The 19,954-nt window shown below is 41.7% G+C and overlaps 1 protein-coding gene across 1 annotated transcript; it reads left to right on the top strand.

Annotated features, from left to right (window-relative positions):
* Positions 1 to 199: 199 nt before the first annotated feature.
* CNOT9 (CCR4-NOT transcription complex subunit 9) lies at positions 200 to 19,954 on the top strand. Its single transcript, XM_021002734.2, has 8 exons — positions 200 to 650; positions 5,162 to 5,341; positions 6,859 to 6,974; positions 10,164 to 10,273; positions 12,529 to 12,638; positions 16,248 to 16,346; positions 16,514 to 16,605; positions 17,735 to 19,954. The coding sequence occupies exons 1-8, from the start codon at positions 627 to 629 to the stop codon at positions 17,901 to 17,903; spliced, it is 900 nt and encodes a 299-aa protein (XP_020858393.1). The 5' UTR covers positions 200 to 626; the 3' UTR covers positions 17,904 to 19,954.

Raw genomic sequence — 19,954 nt, 5'->3', positions numbered from 1 at the left:
GCGTGCGCGCGTACGCACAACCTTCCGACCCGCCTCTCCTCACCCCGCCTCCTGCCGCCGCCCCTCTCCTCAGCTCCCGCTGAGCGACGCTAAGCAGCTGCAGCCCGCCTCCAGCCACGCCTGCGCAGCTCAACCTCAGCCCCTCCCCTTTCCTCCCGTGACTCATTTTCTACCCAGCAGCTCCCTGGTGCTCCTTACGCATGCGCTCTCCTCGCCCATTGGGCGCGGGGGTGAGGGCAAGGTGTCTCGCTCCTATTTTTTTTTTCCCGCCCTTCTCCTGTCTCTCTAGGAGGGACAGGGCCCATCCCTGGCTCTAGGGTAGCAGCCCTGTGATCGGAGACTGTGAAGGACTGTGGGAAACATTCCCACAGCCGAGTTAAGGGGGGGGAGGCGGAGAATCAGACCTAGCTCCGGACTCTTCCCCCTCGCCGGGCATTAGAGCCGGGAGGGAGCTGGGACCGAGGCCCCGGAGTGTGGGGGCGGGGTCAAGGGTCAGAGGGCGGTGAAGGGGGCGGAGCCAGCGGCGGGCGGATGGCGGTGGCCGCCGCTTCTCCTCCGGGCTACTGACGCGGGAACGCGGGACCGGGGCGCTCGGCGGCGGCTAGCGAGTAGGGGCGGCTCCCAAGATGCACAGCCTGGCGACGGCCGCGGTAAGTGACGACAGGAACGGCTTCCGTCGCTCCCCCGGGGTCCCCGGGCCCAGACTCGGCCTCCACCGGCGCGGCGTCTCTCCCCTCCTCGTGCCGGCCGCGCTGGAGAGCCGGGGCTCCTGCGCCTCTGGCTCCCGGCGCTATCCCGCGGCCCTTTGGAAAACTTGTTTCTCTCCCCCGCCCCCTCGCCCCCTCGCCCCCCACCCAATTTGTCTCCGCCTCTTAGCCTCCCATTGGGTGCAGCCAGGCCCGACTCCCCCGAAGACTCCCTCCCACCGATTCTTCCCAGGCAGGGACCCAGGGATCGGCCTGTTGTCTCTCCCGTTAGAAGGTGCGCTCCGTGCGGGCAGGGACCGCCTGCTGTTGAGCACAGCCGCCGGGCTGGGGAAGCGCTTCCTAAACGCCTGGTGATGCACTGAGAGCCCGTCTGCCTCTGTTAGCTCCTTTTGTTTCCCCCCAACTTCCTTATAGCCTGGTCTGCCCTCCTCTCGGGAATGGGGTAGGGAAGATACTGGAATGATAGGTGTTATTTTTATTAAGCACTCAATGTATCGAATGCTCTCTCCTGCCTTCCTTTTCATGACGCTGTTCTCCCCTGTCTTGGCCTGCCTGTCCCTTCTGAGTCTCTTTTACTGGATCATCAGCCGCATTTCTACCTGGGTGCACCTAGGGGCTGTGTCCTAGATCCCACAGTGCTTCCACTCACCCCAGTGTACAACCTCAGAGTCATCCTCTGCTCTTCACCCCACCTCCTCCCATCCACACCCACCGATTTGCCCTGTCTAGTCACTTCCATGCCCACATCACTCACATGCCACCTTTTTCACTCTCATACCACCGCCTGAGTTCAGGTCTTCTTACCAGGAGAACTGCAAGAGCCTTTTAAAAGGTCATTCTCTCTACTTGCAGTCTCTTTCCTTTAATCCATTTTTTACACACTGAATAGGTATCATTAATAAGAGGGATAGGAGCCTGTCATCTGACTCCGCCCCTCTTTGCATTTTATCCTGCCCTCTTCTATAGGGGAGACCAGTGAGCAGCCTCGGGATTTTAAGGCCTGTGTCCTAGCCTAGCTCCAGCCTGTCTTTCCAGACTTATTTTAAAGTACTCTCCTCACCTTCATTCCACTTCAACTAACAGGCTAGCTTGCTGTATGTGACATTTCATATACTGCTTGTGCACCTTTGCTACTGCTTTCCTCCCTTTCCTAAAACATTCTTTCCCTTCATCTGTTCGTCTTGAAACTCCCTAATTCCCATCAAGGCTCAGCTCAGGTCCTTTCCCCCTCCTCTCCACCCAGGAATCTTTTCCTGATCCTTTCCCTCATTTTTGTGTTTATTTTGAATTCTCTCTCAGGGGGAAGACAGGAACTATTTGCTTTTTTTTCCCTTTGTAATGCCTAACACTAGTGCTTGCACATTTTGTTGTTGTTGTTCAGTTGTTTCAGTCCAGTTGACTCTTTCTTGACCTTATTTGGGGTTTTCTTGGCAAAGAAGCTGGAGTGGTTTACCATTTCCTTCTCCAGCTCATTTTACAGATGAGAAAACTGAGGCATATGGGGTTAAGTGACTTACCCAGTCAGTGTCTGAGGCCAGATTTGAACTCGGGAAGATGAGTCTTCCTGGCTGCAACCCCTGCTACCCTAACTGCCCCTCTTTGCACGTAGTTGTTGCCTAATAAATACATGTTGGATTATTACCATTTTATGGATTAGGCTCAGAAAGATTAAGTGATATATCTGAGATCATACAGCAAGTTAATGGCAGAACTCCCATTCTTCTAGACATGGGATTTCAGTAGCAAGGATATGGTACTGTGCAAATAACGACCCCTCCAAACCTTAGTAGGCAGTCTAAATGAATTGCTGTAGGGAGAAAAAAAATTCATTGCTAGGTGGACAGTTGTGGTAAATTCCTGGCCCATGTACTATATGAACTGTACATCTTCTCTCCCAGGAAAATTACAGTAGTGGAAAACTTTAGTTTGTTTAAAACATATGCTGTATTTTTTCTCTGAGATATGGCTTCTGTGACACTCAAGTATAGCCTATAATTGGTGTTATTTTCCCAAGGGAAACCTCTACCCCTTTTGGGAAACAATACTTCTATAGAAATATGCTGCGTCCAAATTTAGTTCTTTTGTTGATTTCTCATAAGAGCTTAGGCAAGTTAAAAAAAAAAAGCTCTTAGGCTAGTTGCTTAACCTCTTTGTTCCTCTAAATAACTTTTTAGAAAAGGAGTAATAATGTGTGTTTCTTGCTACCTTACAGAGGTAGTACAATGATGATCTAAGTCATTTTTTCCACATTTGAGGTTTCCTAGAATTGTGTCCTATAAATCCAAGGTATCATTGTTTGGTTGCTACTCAAGTCCAGATTTTATAGCCTGGCAAAGAGTACTTATTCTCACCTGGTTCCATGCTTTCTTTAACCACAAATTTGTATTTATTGGGAAACAAAACCACCAACTTTATATATACAGTTTTATGGTGATAATTGATTACTTTGTATTATAGAATCAAGAAACATTTATCCTTAAGTTTTATTTTGAGAGTGTTGCTGAGATACCTTAGCTCATCCATTTCTGGGTAAATGAGGTTTCTCTTATTTACAGAATGAATCTGTTGCTCCTTAGCAGTGTTTTTGTAATAGCAAAGAAGGGCAAATTAACTTGATTAGAAGCAGCCAGGAGAACCAGGGCCTCTTAGTACAGGTAGCAATGGGATTTACCTAGGGCTTTTTTAATTCTACTCAGTATGTGGGAGATTACTTAGACTTACATTTACTTGCCCCACAAAGTACCATTGTGCTGGGTCCAGTGTGCTACTTATTGCTGTCTTTGAGTCTTCTGCTGAGGATTCTTTGAGTCCCTTTTATAGACACACACTGACTCTTGGGTTTATTTTGAGATTTGGAATCAGTAATCTGTTAAGATTACTGACTTTCCCCCTTACTTTTCATTTTTTTGCCCTTGAAAGCTGAAACCTTTATTTGGCTCTTAGATCCAAAGCAAACATGTTATGTGTTGGTCTAGAAGAGGGTAAATCTCTTATTTCCTTATCCCCAACTAAAAACTGTACTGTAACATACCAGGTACATTGTTTCTGTCATATTCTTTAATCCTTTGTCAATTAGATCTAAGTTGAGTGATGTAATTGGAAATCCTAAATTAATTTACTTTTCCCTTATAGGGCAGAATGGTCTAATTAGATCAAGTAACCAACTATATTCACCAGTCTTGCAAAGACTAGACTATTATGGAAAAAGAAAGTAGTGCAATATTTGAATTGTAAATCCTTAAGGTAATCTTTTTTAAAAAAAAGAAAAACAAATTCCCTTCCATTTAACACCACAAATCCCTTCTCTTCTCTTGTTCCCCCTCCCCCCCATAATACTGAAAGTGATTTGGGGCACTCAATCTTCCTTAATTTTGAAAAAATTTACCAATTAATGGACCTGTATTTCTTTGTGTGCAGAAAAATGAATCATCTAAATCTGTGTTTGTGAAAGGTATGATGAAAAGTCACATTCATGTATTTCTTTACAACTTAGAAAAATAGGGATGCAAAAGCATAGTAAAGTGGTTTTAAATTTCTGTTCCTTGGAAGCATGAGATGTTTTCTTGGGTTGTGCTTTGAGATTCTGTATTATGGTAAGGATCCCAGATTAATGATTTCATTTTTCTTCTATTTTTAACATAAAAGCTAAGATTGAAGTGAAAGTTTTTATGTGAAATCCTAACTCATTTCCTTTCTGAGCTTTTAAGCCGATGGAACACTCTAAATCATTTTCTACCTTATCCCCATAATGGGAAGCAATTCTCTAAAAATAACTTTTTAAATCGTCTTTTGCTCTTGAGTTCAGTCCTGTCTATGGTGGCGTAGAAAGGGCAAGTGCTTTTATTAGCCTTTGGAAAAAGAACAGGCCTACTTCTCCAGGGTTGTTTGCTGTAGGAGCCGGTGATTCCATGAGGATCATCACTGGTCAGTTATAAAATGTAGTCCATACCAAAGCACTTACAGAAGCAAAAGTTGGAGCTCCTTGATGTTTCTGTCCATTTAGCAGAGCACTTTGTGGTTCCTTTGGCAAAGGCCTATGAAATGATACTGAGTTTCCCATTTGTATCCAAGGTATCTATTTATAAAAAGTCTATCACTGACTTAATTTTGCTTCAGGATAAATCAGTTTCTCTCTTTGGTCGTATGTTTCCACATCCATAAAATGGTGTCAGTAACTGGTGGACATAGGTATCAGAAATACCTTAGAATATTATAGCCAAATGGTACTTTAGAAATAATTTTTTTCTAACCTCTCATTCCCCCATTTCACAGATGATGACTCTGAGAAGTGATTTTGCCAAGGTCACACTGCTACTCTAACAATAAAGTATCAGACCAGCCAGTTGACACTTCCCTTCAGCTCAAGTATTGAATCACACGCATCTAAGTCTGTTTCCTACATACAGCTAGGCATTAATGTAATTTCATTTCTGTGTTTTCTCTTGCTCTTTAAGCCTGTGCCTACAGCATTGGCCCAGGTGGATAGAGAGAAGATCTATCAGTGGATCAATGAGCTGTCCAGTCCAGAGACAAGGGAAAATGCTCTCCTGGAGCTGAGTAAAAAGCGTGAATCTGTTCCTGACCTTGCCCCCATGTTATGGCACTCTTTTGGTACTATTGCAGCTCTCTTACAGGTAGGTATATATTGGACCATGGCAATTTAATCTTGTTCACTCCTATCTCTCAGCATTTCCTAAATGAATTGGGAGAGTATCTGCCATGACTCACCAGGCGATCTTTCATGGCAACTGGAAGAGGGTTGGTCGTAAGAAAGAGATAGTTCATGAGATGCATTCTTATAGCTAAGAACAAGAGCGCAGTTTATATGCTAGGAGAAGCAAGAGTTGAGATCTGAGGAAGTATTAATTCAGAATGAAAGGAAAGCAAATTTGTGTATTTAAAAAGGGTTATCTGATGCCAGAAGGGTCCTTGTTGAGAAATATATGGGGAAAGCTTCTAAAATAGGATAGGGCACGAGTAGTAAGTGAGAACATGTAGTTTTTCCTGTGCTTTATTTTTTCCAAATTAGCTCTCCTTCCCTTAAAATGTTGCATGAAGTTCCCAAACATTTATCTTCAGACTTTCAGATCCATCAGGTAGATTATTTTCCAATACCAAATAGTCCTCAAAACACTCTTTGTTGTTTTTCCCCCTATTCTGGAGTTTTAATTATTGAAGTAATTAAGTCATCAGCATAGTACTGAGTATTTCCAGATAAACACGTGCACATCTCTATCTCATTTTATCCCTTTTTGTCTGTAGCCTAGAGTAGATTTTTTTTTTATTTGGGGCAGTGGGGTGAAGTGACTTGTCCAGGGTCACACAGCTAGTAAATGTTAAGTGTCGGAGGCCAAATTTGAACTCCACTCTTCCTGCATCCAGGCCGGTGCTATATCCACTATGCCGTCTAGCTGCCCCTAGAGTAGATTTCTTTATGCCTACATTAAAAATAATAGCCAGAGGTACTGTGGTCCAACTACATTACTGATTCCTTTATAAAGATTACCGATGAAAACATTTAGAAACTTTGCATTTAAAAAGTAGTCTGTTCTTTAATCTCAAACTCAGCATTTTAAAGTTATCACTAGTTGATTTTTGTACTATGATCTAAATCTTTGTAGGGGCTACAGTTCCCAAAGACTTGTTAATTATGTATTCCTCTAAGTAAAGAAACAAAAGGCGTGATAATTTAGGTTGAGGATTAAAGATTTGCGGATTGTCAGGATTCCAGAGGCCATCTGGTCCAGTCCACTTCTTTGACAGATTAGACTGCTTCAGTGACTTGGCTGAGGCTCTACAAGTAGATATATTAGATATCATTTGTAAGGGGGTTTGGAACCCCAGTCATCTGACTTACTCCGCTCTTTCCACTTTACCATGTTGCCTTCTGTAGGGGAGATGCATAGACTCCAGGTTTTAAGGTCTGTGGCCTACTTGAGAGCTGTGTAAAGTGGAGAGGAATGGGGAGGGCGAGGCTTTGATAGAATTCGATGTCCTGCTGTGCAAATCTGAGCAGCTCAGGGTGCCAGGATCTCTGTGGGCTGACTGTCATAGAGCAGAGGTAACCAGGATTGTTCTTCAGAGCTTCAGAACCAGGCACTTAAGTTATAACCAAGTATTTCCTGTTGACCTAGTGCTATTTCATTTTTAGGAAATTGTAAATATTTACCCATCTATCAACCCACCTACCTTGACTGCACATCAGTCTAACAGAGTTTGCAATGCTTTGGCACTATTGCAATGTGTGGCATCACACCCAGAAACCAGGTAAGTGCTTTGGATGGAATGGGATCCAAATTGTGCTTAATTTGGGAGTGCAGATTGATTTACACTGTTGGGGTTAGTTTTTTTTTTTTCAATTGATATCCTAGAAGAAATAGTAGTAATAATATTAATAGCTAGCTAGCTTTTATGTAATGTGTAATAAATATTATTTCATTTTATTGTTAAGACAGCCCTGGGAGGTTGGTGCTATTTTCCTCATTTTATAATTGAGGGAACTGAGGCAGACAAAGATTAAGTGACTTTCCTGGGTCACATAGCCAGGAAGTGTCTGAAGGCAGTTTTGAACTCAGGTTTTCCAGACTCTAGGCCCAGCCCCCTATGTACTGTGCCACTTAGCTGCCTGATGATAAGACAGTAAATCTCCCTTCCTTTGCAAAGGTTAAGGTCCATTGCATATACTGTCAGACTCTCTTGATGTGTTGGTTTAACTTGCCAAATTGCTTTTATTTCTTTTTGTGGCAGGATTGTTTTTCTTTTGGGAAGGAGCGGGGTTTACAAGAGACAAGTAAAGGAAGGAGAAAAGGGATATGTTTAGAAATGATGATTTTTTAAAAAAAAAATCCATTAGACATTTTAAATTTCTTTTTTTTAAAGTTGACATTGCTTACAATTTGGGGGGATTGACTGCTAGCTGTCTTTGCTGATCAGAGACTGTGATTTAGGTACTTTCCGCCATATCGATCCTAAGGGCATTGTGGGCATTCAGCATTAACTTTATTCAGTATTCCTTCTTTTCTTCCTTTTCAATTTCTGAATCTGCAGAATTAGAAAATTGTATTGATAATAACCGTTGTATGTTGCATAAAAAAAATAAATTATTTCAAAGCTCTTGTGTCTTTGCTGATAATCTTAGGAACATTAGAACCATCCTGTTTATAGCTAGGCATTGGTTGCATTACTCAATTGCAAATTAAAATAAAGTCAGCAAACCTTTATTAAGTGCCTTCTACTTATGCTAATACTAGATATATAAAGTATTTTTTAAAAAAAATGGTAACTTCAAGGACCTTAAATTAGAGGAATAAGATGCCCACAAATCACTATGATATAATGTAGAACATAAAGACAAAATAGATAATATTTTCACTTGAGGAGACCAAGGAAGGCTTAATGGAGAAAGTAACACCATAGGGTAGGCTCTAAAGGAATAGGTAATGATGAGGAATACATTTCAGACACAGGTGGTAAGCCTGCACAGATTCTGGGAAGGGGCAAGGAACTGTTAGGAATACTATTTCGCTGATTAGAGAGTGGAAAGAGTAGTGTGAAATGTAGGAAACCGTAAATTGAAGCCAGATTGTTGAAAAGTCTTATATGGCAGATCCAGGACTATGTACTTTATCCTCTAGGCAGTAGGGAGTCACTTAAGATTTTGGTTTTTTGGGGGTTTTTTGTTGTTTGTTTTGTTTTGAGAAGGCAAATGAGTTGGTTAGAGCTGTGTATTTGGAATATTGTTGTGGCAGCTATCTGAAAGAAGTATTGGGAAGGAGAGGCGTTAGTTGAGAGACTATTAAAATAACATATATGTATATATGTTTATATAGCGTTACAATGGATAACTCAGGAAAAATGTTATTTAAAAAATAAAACATTTAAAATTAAAAAATAAAAATCTTATGTGTGTGCATATATATGTATGTATATGTGTGTGTATATATGTTATATATATATATACATATACACATATATACACACACACACACACATATATATATATGAAGGTAAAAAAGAGGGAAAAAGTAAAGAATTATTCAAATTTCATGATTGGGAGGATATTGTCAGTATAAATAGGGAATCTAGGAGGAGAACCAGATATGGAAGGAAGATGGCTTCAGTTTTAGACTTGTTGAAGTTGATGCGGCAGTGGAATGTCTACGTAGAAGTCTTCCTGCAGGCTATCAGAAATACAGGACTAGTGCTCAAGGGAGAGATCGGGGGCATGTGTGTGTGTGTGTGTGTGTGTGTGTGTGTGTGTGTGTGTGTCCATGTCTGTCCATGTCCCCTGTCCTCTTCATAGAGGCAGTATCTAAAACCAGTAGAGTGCATGATATCTCTAAGAAAATGTAGGGCATGCTGAGTGAAATAAGCAGAACCAAGAGAACGTTGTACACAATAACAGCCACACTGTGCGATGACTAATATTGATAAAGTTAACCCTTCCCAGCAATACAAGGATCTAAGACATCTCCAGAGGCCTCATGATAGAAAATGCTATCCACATCCAAAGAAAGAACTATGAGAGTTGAATTGCTATTTTTTTCTCTTCAGTTGAGTTTTGTTTCCTCTTTCTGATGGTTCCTTCTATTGGTTTTAGTTTTTACTTACAACACTGCTAATGTGAAAATATATTTAATAGGCATGTAAATGTATAGCCTGTATCAGATTGTGCGCCATCTTGGGGAGGGTAGTGGGAAGAAAGGGGTAGAAAAATTTTAAACTCAAAAGCATATGGAAGTGATTATTGATAAATCAAAATAAATTAATAACATTTTTAAAAGTAAAAAAAAAAATAAAAATGAAAATAAAAGATCATCACAAAAAAAAAGAAAAAGAAAATGTAGGGCAAAGAGAGGTGAGGACATAGCCTTGAGGAACACTCACAGTTGACAAAGGGCACCAAAGACTGATTCTGTCTCCAAGATGGACAGCCAAAAGACAGCACAAAAGGCAAGGATATTAAAGAATATTAAGAATATCTGAACAGTTCTTACAAGGAATCCAGAAGGAATTTGCACAGAAGTGTGTAGCCAAAAAAAAAAAAGTATATAGGAAATAAACCTGGAAAGAACAGATTTATTTCTTCGCTGTAGTTTGAAAGATTTTACCTGAGTATTCTTAAAGGTATTTGTCATAATCTGAGGGGAGGAGGACGTCAATGAGAATCTTCTGTTTTATATATATATGTAGTGTGTGTGTGTGTGTATATCTACAGCCTTGAAATTTCATTTAAAATTATTTTCTAAAATATGGTTACATGTGCTGTTAACAGCATGAAGTATGTATTCCCTTATCCATTGGGTCAACCTAGTGAAAGGTGAAATAGATTTGTTGCCTAAAAAAACTTCCTACAGTAGTCATAGGCCAGTGCTTAGTAGAAATAATTACCTGATCATCTTTAAATATCACAAATCAACAACACTGAATTCTGAATATGATTGTATTCTTTCCAAGGTCAGCATTTCTTGCAGCCCATATCCCCCTGTTCTTGTATCCCTTTTTGCACACGGTCAGCAAGACTCGTCCCTTTGAATATCTTCGTCTCACCAGCCTTGGAGTTATTGGTAAGTTATTGGGCTTCTTTTGCAAGCCCAAGACCATCATTCTAAATAGGTGGTATAAGTTCTTTTCTATCTTTTTTTGCTTATTCACTCAATATTCATTTCAGTCTTATAGATTATGTCTGTTTCTGTCAGTGAACAAAAGGGAAAATCTTATGGGCCATTTATCATACACTATTCTGAGAAACTGGAACTAGCTATTATATATTCTTAGGAAAGACCAAAAGTGATTAATATTTTATGATGTAGCCATGGGACTACACCTTTCCAGGTGTTAGCAAGAAAGACTGTCATGTAGGAGTAGAGTCAACACATATGTGAAAGAAAAAACTCTCAACTTTGGGTACCAGGGAGAAAGGTTGTAGCAATAGGATTCAGTTTAGTGAGTGAACAAAGGTAATCTTTGGAGCATATAGTTTTTTAATTCTCCCTTCTAGACACACACACACACACACACACACACACACACACACACACACCCTCTTTCTCTCTCTCATTCTGGGGCTGATTTCTCCTATTTATCTAGCCAAATGCTTGCAATACTCAAGTTAATGTATCTAGACTTCTCCTTACTGTTTTGCTATAGTATTCATTGAATGCTTTTGTCTCCACCAGAAAATAAGATAGGCCGTTTCTGTCCCAGACTCTAGGTAGTAAAAGGGTTTCTGCAACTTCTATGGCTGTCTCCAACATGATTTCTTTTTCCCTTCTTGGTATTTCATTTTTGACATCTGTAATGTTGCTAGCTAATGTTAAACAAGAGAATTGACCATAGAATCCTTTTTGTGTTGGGAGTATTTTCATTTAAACTTCAGTATTATAAGACTGTGAGGTAGCTTGACTACTGACCAGGGAGAATTTGTTAAAAGAGAGGTATAAACCAGTATTAAAATGAGTGATGAAAGACCCTATAACTTTAGAGTCATGAATAGCTTACTTTTTAGGGCTCATGTTTCAAAAATATAGCTGCCCTTTTTGCCCTTCTAAGACATGACTATTCATTGATTCATACACTGTTAGTAAATGTTGGTTTGTATGAGATTTCTATACCTAGATGTTATATGAGTTAGAAATGCTTTCCAAATAAAACCCTTCTGCTTCCAAGCTGTAAAAGCTACTTAATTTAGCCTTTTAAACATCAGCATGTCTCCTGGACAAAAATTCACTGATCATTTGTACTTTACTTCTTTCTCAACCTATTGCAGTATAATGATGCTTTTATGAAAGGTTAGAAGGGGAAGAACATTCAAAGCAGCACTGTTAGACTGATTCCTTCTGTCATAAATGTTTTCAAAGAAACTGAGCTTGTCAGATCACTCAAAGAAGTAATGTTTGAGGGTCCATCCATCTCTCGTGGCTTGGGAATCATAGAAGTTGAGTGTTGAGTTCAGTTATGTTTGTAACCTGTTGTGAGATTTAATATGGAAATGTAGTCATTGGTAGTGGTGGCTTTTGCCGACTTCTTTTTTTGGTTCCAATAAATGATACCTCCCTATGAACTGTTGTTTTAGGAAGGGAAAATGTATGGCCTTAGACATATGGTACAGCATATTTTTTGGTATATTGCCTGAGGCAAGGTGCTTACCCTCCAAGGTTCAGATTCCTTATATAGAATATTAGGATTATATCACTGACCTCTTGTGCTTCTCAGGTTCGAAGTCCAGAGAACCTTAGGGATTGTCTAATGCCCATGGTGTCACAGTTATTAATAACAAACTTCAGGTAGTGCTTTTTCTGCTATATCACATTGCCTTAAAAAGGTGAGTACCTTAGTAGATACCAGCTAAATAAATAGTTGTTGTGTCTAAAGAAACTCATGGCCTCTCTTTTTTTTTTCAACCAAATACATCCTAGGGCTATAGAGCAGCATTTTTCTCTTTTAACTGCAACTCATAAGAAATTCCTGGGAAAGATAGTTCACTGCTCTCTTTTTTAAGGTCTGATTTAGTTGACAGCCAAGTGATGGGCCCATGCCATGGAAACACTGGTAATATAAAGTGTTCCCAGGGGCCTCACCTTTGATTTGTCAGGCGACTGACGGCCTACTCTTTTTTTTCCCCCCCATATTTAATCATCATTAGGAGAGTAGGAATCTAATCTCCACTTAGATACAAACCACAACCACTGAAATTTTGACCTTGATTCTGTTTTATGGCTTCTGTACTCCCCCAACCAACTGGGCAAGCAGTTCAGGGTGGTTTTTAAGTGGAAACACTCTCTGAAAATAAAGTGCATTTGTCCATAATTCTTTTCTTTAGGGGCCCTGGTCAAAACAGATGAACAAGAAGTAATCAACTTCTTATTGACGACAGAAATTATCCCTTTATGTTTGCGCATTATGGAATCTGGAAGTGAACTTTCCAAAACGGTATGTGCTCTTAGTTTAATGAGATTCTTGTTATTTTGGTGCTTGGGCATCAGAGCCCTTATTCACTATGTCTATGTCTTTTTATTCTAAGTGGTTCAGAGTTGTGGGACCTCTTATGAGACATATTTAAATTTAGCTTTTTGCAACTTTGAAAGAAAATCATTCTTTCGTATATTTTTAACTTAAGTAAAATACATGCTTTGATTCATGATAGATGATTCCAAAGAATGACACCTTTTTATCCTTGCCTGATTATTACTGTTATTACGTTCCCTTCCTTATTGTGAGGAATTATTGTGAGCTCCTTCTCCCTGAGTCTGAATAGCTGGAGTTTGTACCTCATACCTTCCCAGGACCCATTTGGAACAGGCCATGCTGAAGTTCAGATCTTTGTCTAAGTATTAATGTAAAATAAATTAGAGTTAAAAGGCAAGAGCACTTCATTGTGGAACTTTTGCAGGTATGTGGCCCACTTGGGTTTGAGAAAGGATGTATAATTCTAACCATCTTATAGTATTTTATAGTATAGTGTTTTTCAAAAATTTTTAATTTACATTGCAATTTACATAGTATGACCCTTTAAATCTCTTGTACTTTACTACCTTTATGACTTTGGGCAAATGACTTCCTCTCTGAGCCATCCTTTCCTCATTTTTAAAATGGGAAGGCTGAACTAGATTCTCTCTAAGGTTTCTTCCAATTCTAAATCCCTGTAAATTGGAACAGGTTAAAAGCAAAATGGTGAGAATAATTCGTGCTAGAAAATAGGCCTTTACCGGATGCTTAAAGGCATTAGAGTATTTACATTGAATACAATAAGACTAAAAGGAGAACAGATTAGTGACACACTTTATGTAAAGTTGTATATAATGATCTGTTTTCTACAATAATAATAGTTATAATACCAGTTCAGTTACATGATACTTCAGAGATTATGAAGCATTTTCTTCACAGCTCTGTGAGATATAGTGCTAGTATTATCCCCATTTTGCAGATGAAGTAATTAAAGCTCAAAGAGGTTGTAACTTGCCAAGTAAATGCAGAACTCAATTTTTTTTAATTCCCAGGAATAGTATTTCCATTGTATCACACTGCCTTTTCTATTACTACTGAAGACCTTATAAATGTTCACTTTAATTCACCAGTATTTCAGTGCTGACTGCTTATGTGGTGATAGAGTTCCTAGCCTCTTCTGTCCTCCCCTTGCATCGAGCTTTCTGGACCCCCACCCCACCCCCCATTGTATCATTAACAAACTTGCTCTCAAGGCAGCTAAGTGGCACAGTAGACAGAGCACCAGCCCTGGATTCAGGAGGACCTGAGTTCAAATTCGGCCTCAGACACATAACACTTACTAGCTCTGTGACCCTGGGCAAGTCACTTAACCCCATTACCTAACCAAAAAAAAAACCCCAACAAACTTGCTCTCATACCCTTCTGTACCTGGTTGCTACCTCTGATACTGGGGCCTTGATCCATTCATCTCCATCTGTCTCCTCTGGGAGCTTAGCCCTTCAGTCATCCCTTCATCATTTGTCTTCAGTCTTGCCTCATCTATTACTTCCTTCCTTGCTGCCTATAAACACATTTCATCCTCTTCCTATCCTAAACCTCAATTTTCACCTTTCCACTCCCTCAAGCTTTTGCCCCATATCCTTTATTTTACAGCCAGGATCCTAAAGGGGAAAAGTTAACTATGTTTGTTGGCTCCACTTCCTGATCTCAGCTCACTGCAGTCTGGCTTTACCAGTCCGCTTTGCTGAAATTGCTCTTTCCAAGATTACCTGCAGTGTGTTAATTGTTGAGTCTGGTCTTTGTGAGGACACATTCTTGACTTCTTCAGTTTTTTGCATGAGTGACCACCCTTTTCTCCTGGATCTTTCCTCCTCCAACTTTTGTACCACTGCTTTCTTGGTGGTTTTTCTACTGGCTGGACATACTTCTCTTCAGACTCTCTTGCCCCATCATTATCCATGTCTTTCCTCTTAAGCTCTATCATAGGCCTTCTCTCTATAGACCCTCTTTCTTGGTGGAGTTGTTGGCTCCAGTGAGTTCAGTTACCTTTCTGGCTCGTTATATGCAATTTCATTTCTCCTGAGAGATGCCACATTAGAATCAGGAAGATCTTGAATTCAAGTCCTGTCTTTGACATATACTGCCTGTGTAACCATGATCAAGCTCAACCACGAGGTGCCCTAACCATGGCTATAGTTGAAGATAAGTTGTTGTTCTGCATTGGTAGAAAGGAGTTTCCGTGCCCGCTTCCCCTCACAGTTGATATCACAGTTCTGGACAATCCCTCATCTCTCTCAAGCTCCAGTTCAATATCATCAGTTGTCTATACCACATATCTACCTGGATGGTCTCAGAGGCATGTCACACTTACCATGTCCAAGTTGACACATCATCTTCAGTCCTAAATGCCTCTTTCCCCTAAACCTCTCTATTTCTACTGAAGGAACTACCTTCTTCCTACTTACCCAGATCTGAAACCTTGGAGTTAGTTATCCTTGACTCTGTCTTCCTCATTCCTGCCCCAGTCAATCTCCAATTCTTATTAGTTGCATAATGTCTCTCACATCCACTTCCCTGTCTCCTGTGGCTTCCATCCTAGTTCAAGCTTAGTTGAACTCTTCCCTGCCAGTCTTTTTCCTCCCCAATTCAACCTCCACATCAGTCCCTCTACTAAATTCTCTTCAGTGGCTCCCTGTTGCCTCTAGGATAAAATACAAACTTTTCCACTTGTCATTGAATGCCTTACATAGCCTGCCTTGCCGGAACTCCCTTTCAGGCACTTTGGGATGCTTGTTGCATCCTGTATATGATATTCCATAACTCCTCTCTTTGCCTTTGCACAAGTTATCCTGAATAACTGGAAGGCAGTCTGTCCCCATCTCTGTTGCTGAATTTGCTTAATTTCGTTCAGTATTCAATTCAGGTGCCACTTCCTACAGGAAGTCTTTTCTAATCCCCCTAGTTGTTATTGTTTTCTCTTCCCTCAAGTCATATTGTATTATCTGTTTGAATGGCCTATCCCTCACTTCCCAAAGAATAAGAGTATATTTAGAGTCAGAGACTATTCCTTGTTTTTTCTTTGTATCTTAATAAATACTTGTTGAATTGAGCTATGTAAGTGTTGATGAGCTTAATCTGAGACAGGAAGAGTTTGGACTTGATTTAACTTGGCAGGGATTTGATTTCCTGAAGCTCTTTAAGAATGCAAAAACATTCAGGTTCTCCCAAATCCTTATCTAGAAATGATCACTGGGACCTAACTCAATCCTGAAGACCTGGGACCAAATTTCTTGAGACCAAAGTAATTCTTTCTAGCAAACAAACCTGGTACGGTCCATGATGATGTGTAAAACTACTTTTTCAGGTTAGCTCTGTCCAGTATACTTGAATAGCCTCTATTAACTTGAACTATGTATTTAGCATCAGCTCTTTCTATTGGCTATGTATCTTCTTTGCTCCCACATAAAATATGGAACCCTAAGTTCTCCATCTGATCACTTTGCTATAACCAACAGGACTCTTGAAGGGAGTGGAGGTGTTAGAAGACATTTGGCATCCCCAAAAGCTAGACTTGTTCAATTTGTTTTACACCAGGTTGCCACATTCATCCTTCAGAAGATTCTCCTGGATGACACTGGATTGGCCTATATATGTCAGACGTATGAGCGGTTCTCCCATGTCGCCATGATCTTGGTGAGGTCCTTTGCCTATCATCTCCCCTTTTACTGATTTGACTACAGCTTAGTCCTTTTCTTATTGGGGCTAAACAATGTGAGGCCTCCATTTGGAAGTAGCGGTTTGGAAACTGTTAAGTAGTAGAATGCATTTACTATATTTTGTTTTTAATTTTGGGGAAATAGGGTAAGATGGTCCTGCAGCTGTCTAAGGAGCCTTCTGCCCGTCTACTGAAGCATGTGGTCAGATGTTACCTTCGCCTTTCAGATAACCCCAGGTAAACATTTGTAGGATATGTAAGGAATTAAGGAAAGAACTAGCAAAATTATTGCCGCCCCCCCCCACTAGGAAGTAGTGTCCTCCCTATTTTTTCAAAGTGAAACCAGAAGAGATGTAGCCATACTTTACTCTTCTAAGTTCAGAGCTTTCAGAATAGCTTTTAAAAATATGAAACACTAATTTAAAAACCCATGACATCTGTACCTAAGTGCTTCCTTCAGTCCACATCTGAAATGGCAGACAATCAGCATGTAGCCTTTCCTTGAATGAATGTACTTTAGTCTTTGTGGTTTGGAGTTCTCACTGCCCCAGAAGAATGAGGAAGACATTGATTTAGAAGGACCAGCTTGGCTGGTGCCTTCATGAGCCATCTTCTTAGTTGTGTCCCACATCTCCCTCAGGGATCCTAGGAGCAGTGCTTCACCTAACTGTGCTTCTTAGATCCAAATAAACCACTTTGCAGATAATGTGTATATTAGAAATGTTGACTAGCAAGTTCTGATGAAGACCTTGCTGAAATGGTCAGAGATTCTCAGGCCAGTTGGCAGAGTCATTCGAATATCTCTGGAAGTCGGGCCTCCAGTGTAATTCTTAATTCAACCTCTAGTCAGTGGGGTGGGAACTTACAGAGGCTGGCCATTTCTCCAAAGGTTTGTTTCTTTGGAAGATCTTCAACTGAGGCTTCCCTGTTTAAGGCAGAGTTTGAAAATCTAGCAACTTTTAGTTCCACATTTGCATAGCAAAACTAAGTACAGAAAGGCCAAAAGTGATTCGGGCTAAATCAAAGTTATAGAATAATACCTGATATCTTATGTAATAGCATTCTGTTGAAATCTTTCCTAAATTCAAAAGTAAGCAGAATTGGAACAAACTCAGTCTTTTGGTTTGGTTTTTCTCCATCGAACTCCATGGGGGTGTTTTGAATTCTAAACTACAAGGATGGGGAGAGCAGACGGGTGGCCCAGGTGGGCCCCAGGAACAGGGGGTATGGTGCAGGGATACATAGTTTGGTTGCCAGTTTGAGCTAACTGTAGATAGTCTAGGCCCCAAGTGTTTGTGAGCAAGGCTACATCTCTGCCCTGTAATGTGGGCTCATTTGTGGTTCTCTTGGTTCTTCTCCAATGTAGGGCTCGTGAAGCACTCAGGCAGTGCTTGCCTGACCAGCTGAAAGATACCACCTTTGCCCAGGTGCTCAAAGATGACACCACCACCAAGCGCTGGCTCGCACAGCTGGTGAAAAACCTGCAGGAAGGCCAGGTCACTGACCCGAGAGGCATCCCCCTGCCCCCTCAGTGACCTTCCCCATTCCCTCCCACTGTCCCCCAGCCTGGGGCAAAGGAGGGAGAACCATCGAGGAAAGCAGCTCAGGTTTTACCGCTGACCTCAATGCCAAACCGCACTGGAGAAAAGGGACAAACCCCACTGAGGCAAATGGGTGCCATTCTGGACCACCCTGAAGATCTGGCCTCATTTTGCTGCTCCAAGGAATGGATTCCCCTCACAGCCCAGGGGGGTTGTGACACCAGCAAATGGAGTAATACAGCATGCCCAAGACTACCCTCCTCCCCTGAGTTCTCCTGTTCTCTGACAGGGAGGGGATACAGTAACAGCAGCTGCAGCATAGGGCATGGTGGATGCCTGGGACCAAGCCATGTGGCATTTCCCATTTTTGCCTTTCTGCAAGACTGAGACATGTCTCTTCATTCTCAGTGGCGTTTTTTGTTCTTTTTCTCCTCAAGGAGAGAGGTGTAAATTGTGGGCACAGACTGAGATGTTCAGCAAAACATTGTCATTTGGTACTGTTTACAAGTCTTTTAGCTACACAAGCTAAATTAAAAAGTTGGTCCGGGCATTAGTTACATCCCCTTTGGCAAGCCAGTTAGAAGCTGCTTTGAGCAGGTAGGGGAAGGGTGAGAGGGGGTGAGGAACAAGGGAAAAGCCAGAGGACAGTAGAAGCCCACCACCACTATTGCTCCCTAACCCTAAACTCGAGTGCTGCTGGCTGCCCGCCCACCCCCCCTCCCTTCTCCCACTGCTTCCTCCTGTTCGGAGGAGCTTCCGCTCCAGTGATAGGCCTTGTTTCTGGCTTCAGCTGCTGTGTCTTGTCTACATCCTTCTCACTTTCTGTTCTCCTGAAACTGGAGGGTGTGGAGAAAGTCCTGGTCCACGTTCTCGAGGTTTTCCTGGATTTTTCCCTTGGAGTGCTTTATAGGAGGGTGAGGATTGAGTTGGAGGGGCCCAGCCCCAGAGCCCCATCCTTGGCTCTAGGGTTCGTTTCTGTAGTCGCTGTTGCCTCGCTCTGCTTGAATCAGTGTTAGCTAGGTGAGTCTGTCCAGGGCGGGGCCCCACGTGCTTGATCCTTTGTCACCCTTGGCACATTCCCTTTTTGTCTGAGAGTTACGGGGTTGCCATTAAAAGATTATCTTCCTATTCATACAGTGAAAAAAAAAACCAAAAAAAAAACCCTTTCCCTCTCTCCCTCTCTGCCTCTTGTGCCCAGGTGGCTGTGCTTCCGCTTTGGTGGTAAGTTTGCAGCCTCGGCCTAATGCCCAGACAGGTGAAGGGTCCCTTCGTATTCCCCAACCCTAGAGAGGGAGGGACTGGTTCTTTCTCCCATTTGAGATAGCTTAAAGTATCTGTGCAAGTTTGTGGGGTGGAAGAATCACAAGGGCCAGGCTCACAAAGTATTTCAGAGGCAATTTTGCCAACATAAGGGCTCTTTAAGGCCGACTTTCATAAAGGGAGCCGGCCTCATTGGTTGGCCTCTGCCTCTTCAGAACCAACATAGCCACCACTGTCAGATTGTAGATTGGTTAGACATTATACCACATCCAGAGCTAGATTCTGCAGACTCACTAACTCAGCTGCCTTCCAGGAGGGAGAGGAGGAAGCCTGCTGTGTATAATCCAAACCCAAGGATGAAAAAGGTTTGAGAAAGCCAGAGGCATCATGCGCTACGTGAGCTGTCTGACGCCATTTGGCCTGCCATCTACAAGGAGAGGAGGCCCACGAGGGGAACCCTGATCCCTGCCAACTTTACTCTTGCTGAGCCAAAGGTTTTCCACTCCTCCTTTGCTGGGGAAGCGATTGAAGGCCAGGGCTTCCTTCCTGGGAAAGTGTCTTCTCTCCTGTATTTTGGTGCATTGGCCATGTTACTGTGCCAGTAGTGTCTTAACTCTTGCCCCATTTTCCCTCCCCAAACAGCCTCGGAACCCCATATAGGAGGCAGGGAAAAGATGGGTATTATTCCTTGCAAGTTGGTTTTGATTTCATGTATGTAAAGAATGTCCCATTTTGTGTTTTTTCATCCCAATAGGATTGAAATAAAACATGCTTCTGTTTTGTAA

This window comes from Phascolarctos cinereus, unplaced genomic scaffold (assembly GCF_003287225.1).
Source record: "Phascolarctos cinereus isolate Bilbo 61053 unplaced genomic scaffold, phaCin_HiC Scaffold_7;HRSCAF=346, whole genome shotgun sequence".
In the NCBI taxonomy this organism is placed as follows: domain Eukaryota; kingdom Metazoa; phylum Chordata; class Mammalia; order Diprotodontia; family Phascolarctidae; genus Phascolarctos; species Phascolarctos cinereus.
The sequence above is the reverse complement of the archived record's forward strand: the minus strand, read 5'-3'. Positions and strand labels throughout refer to the sequence as shown.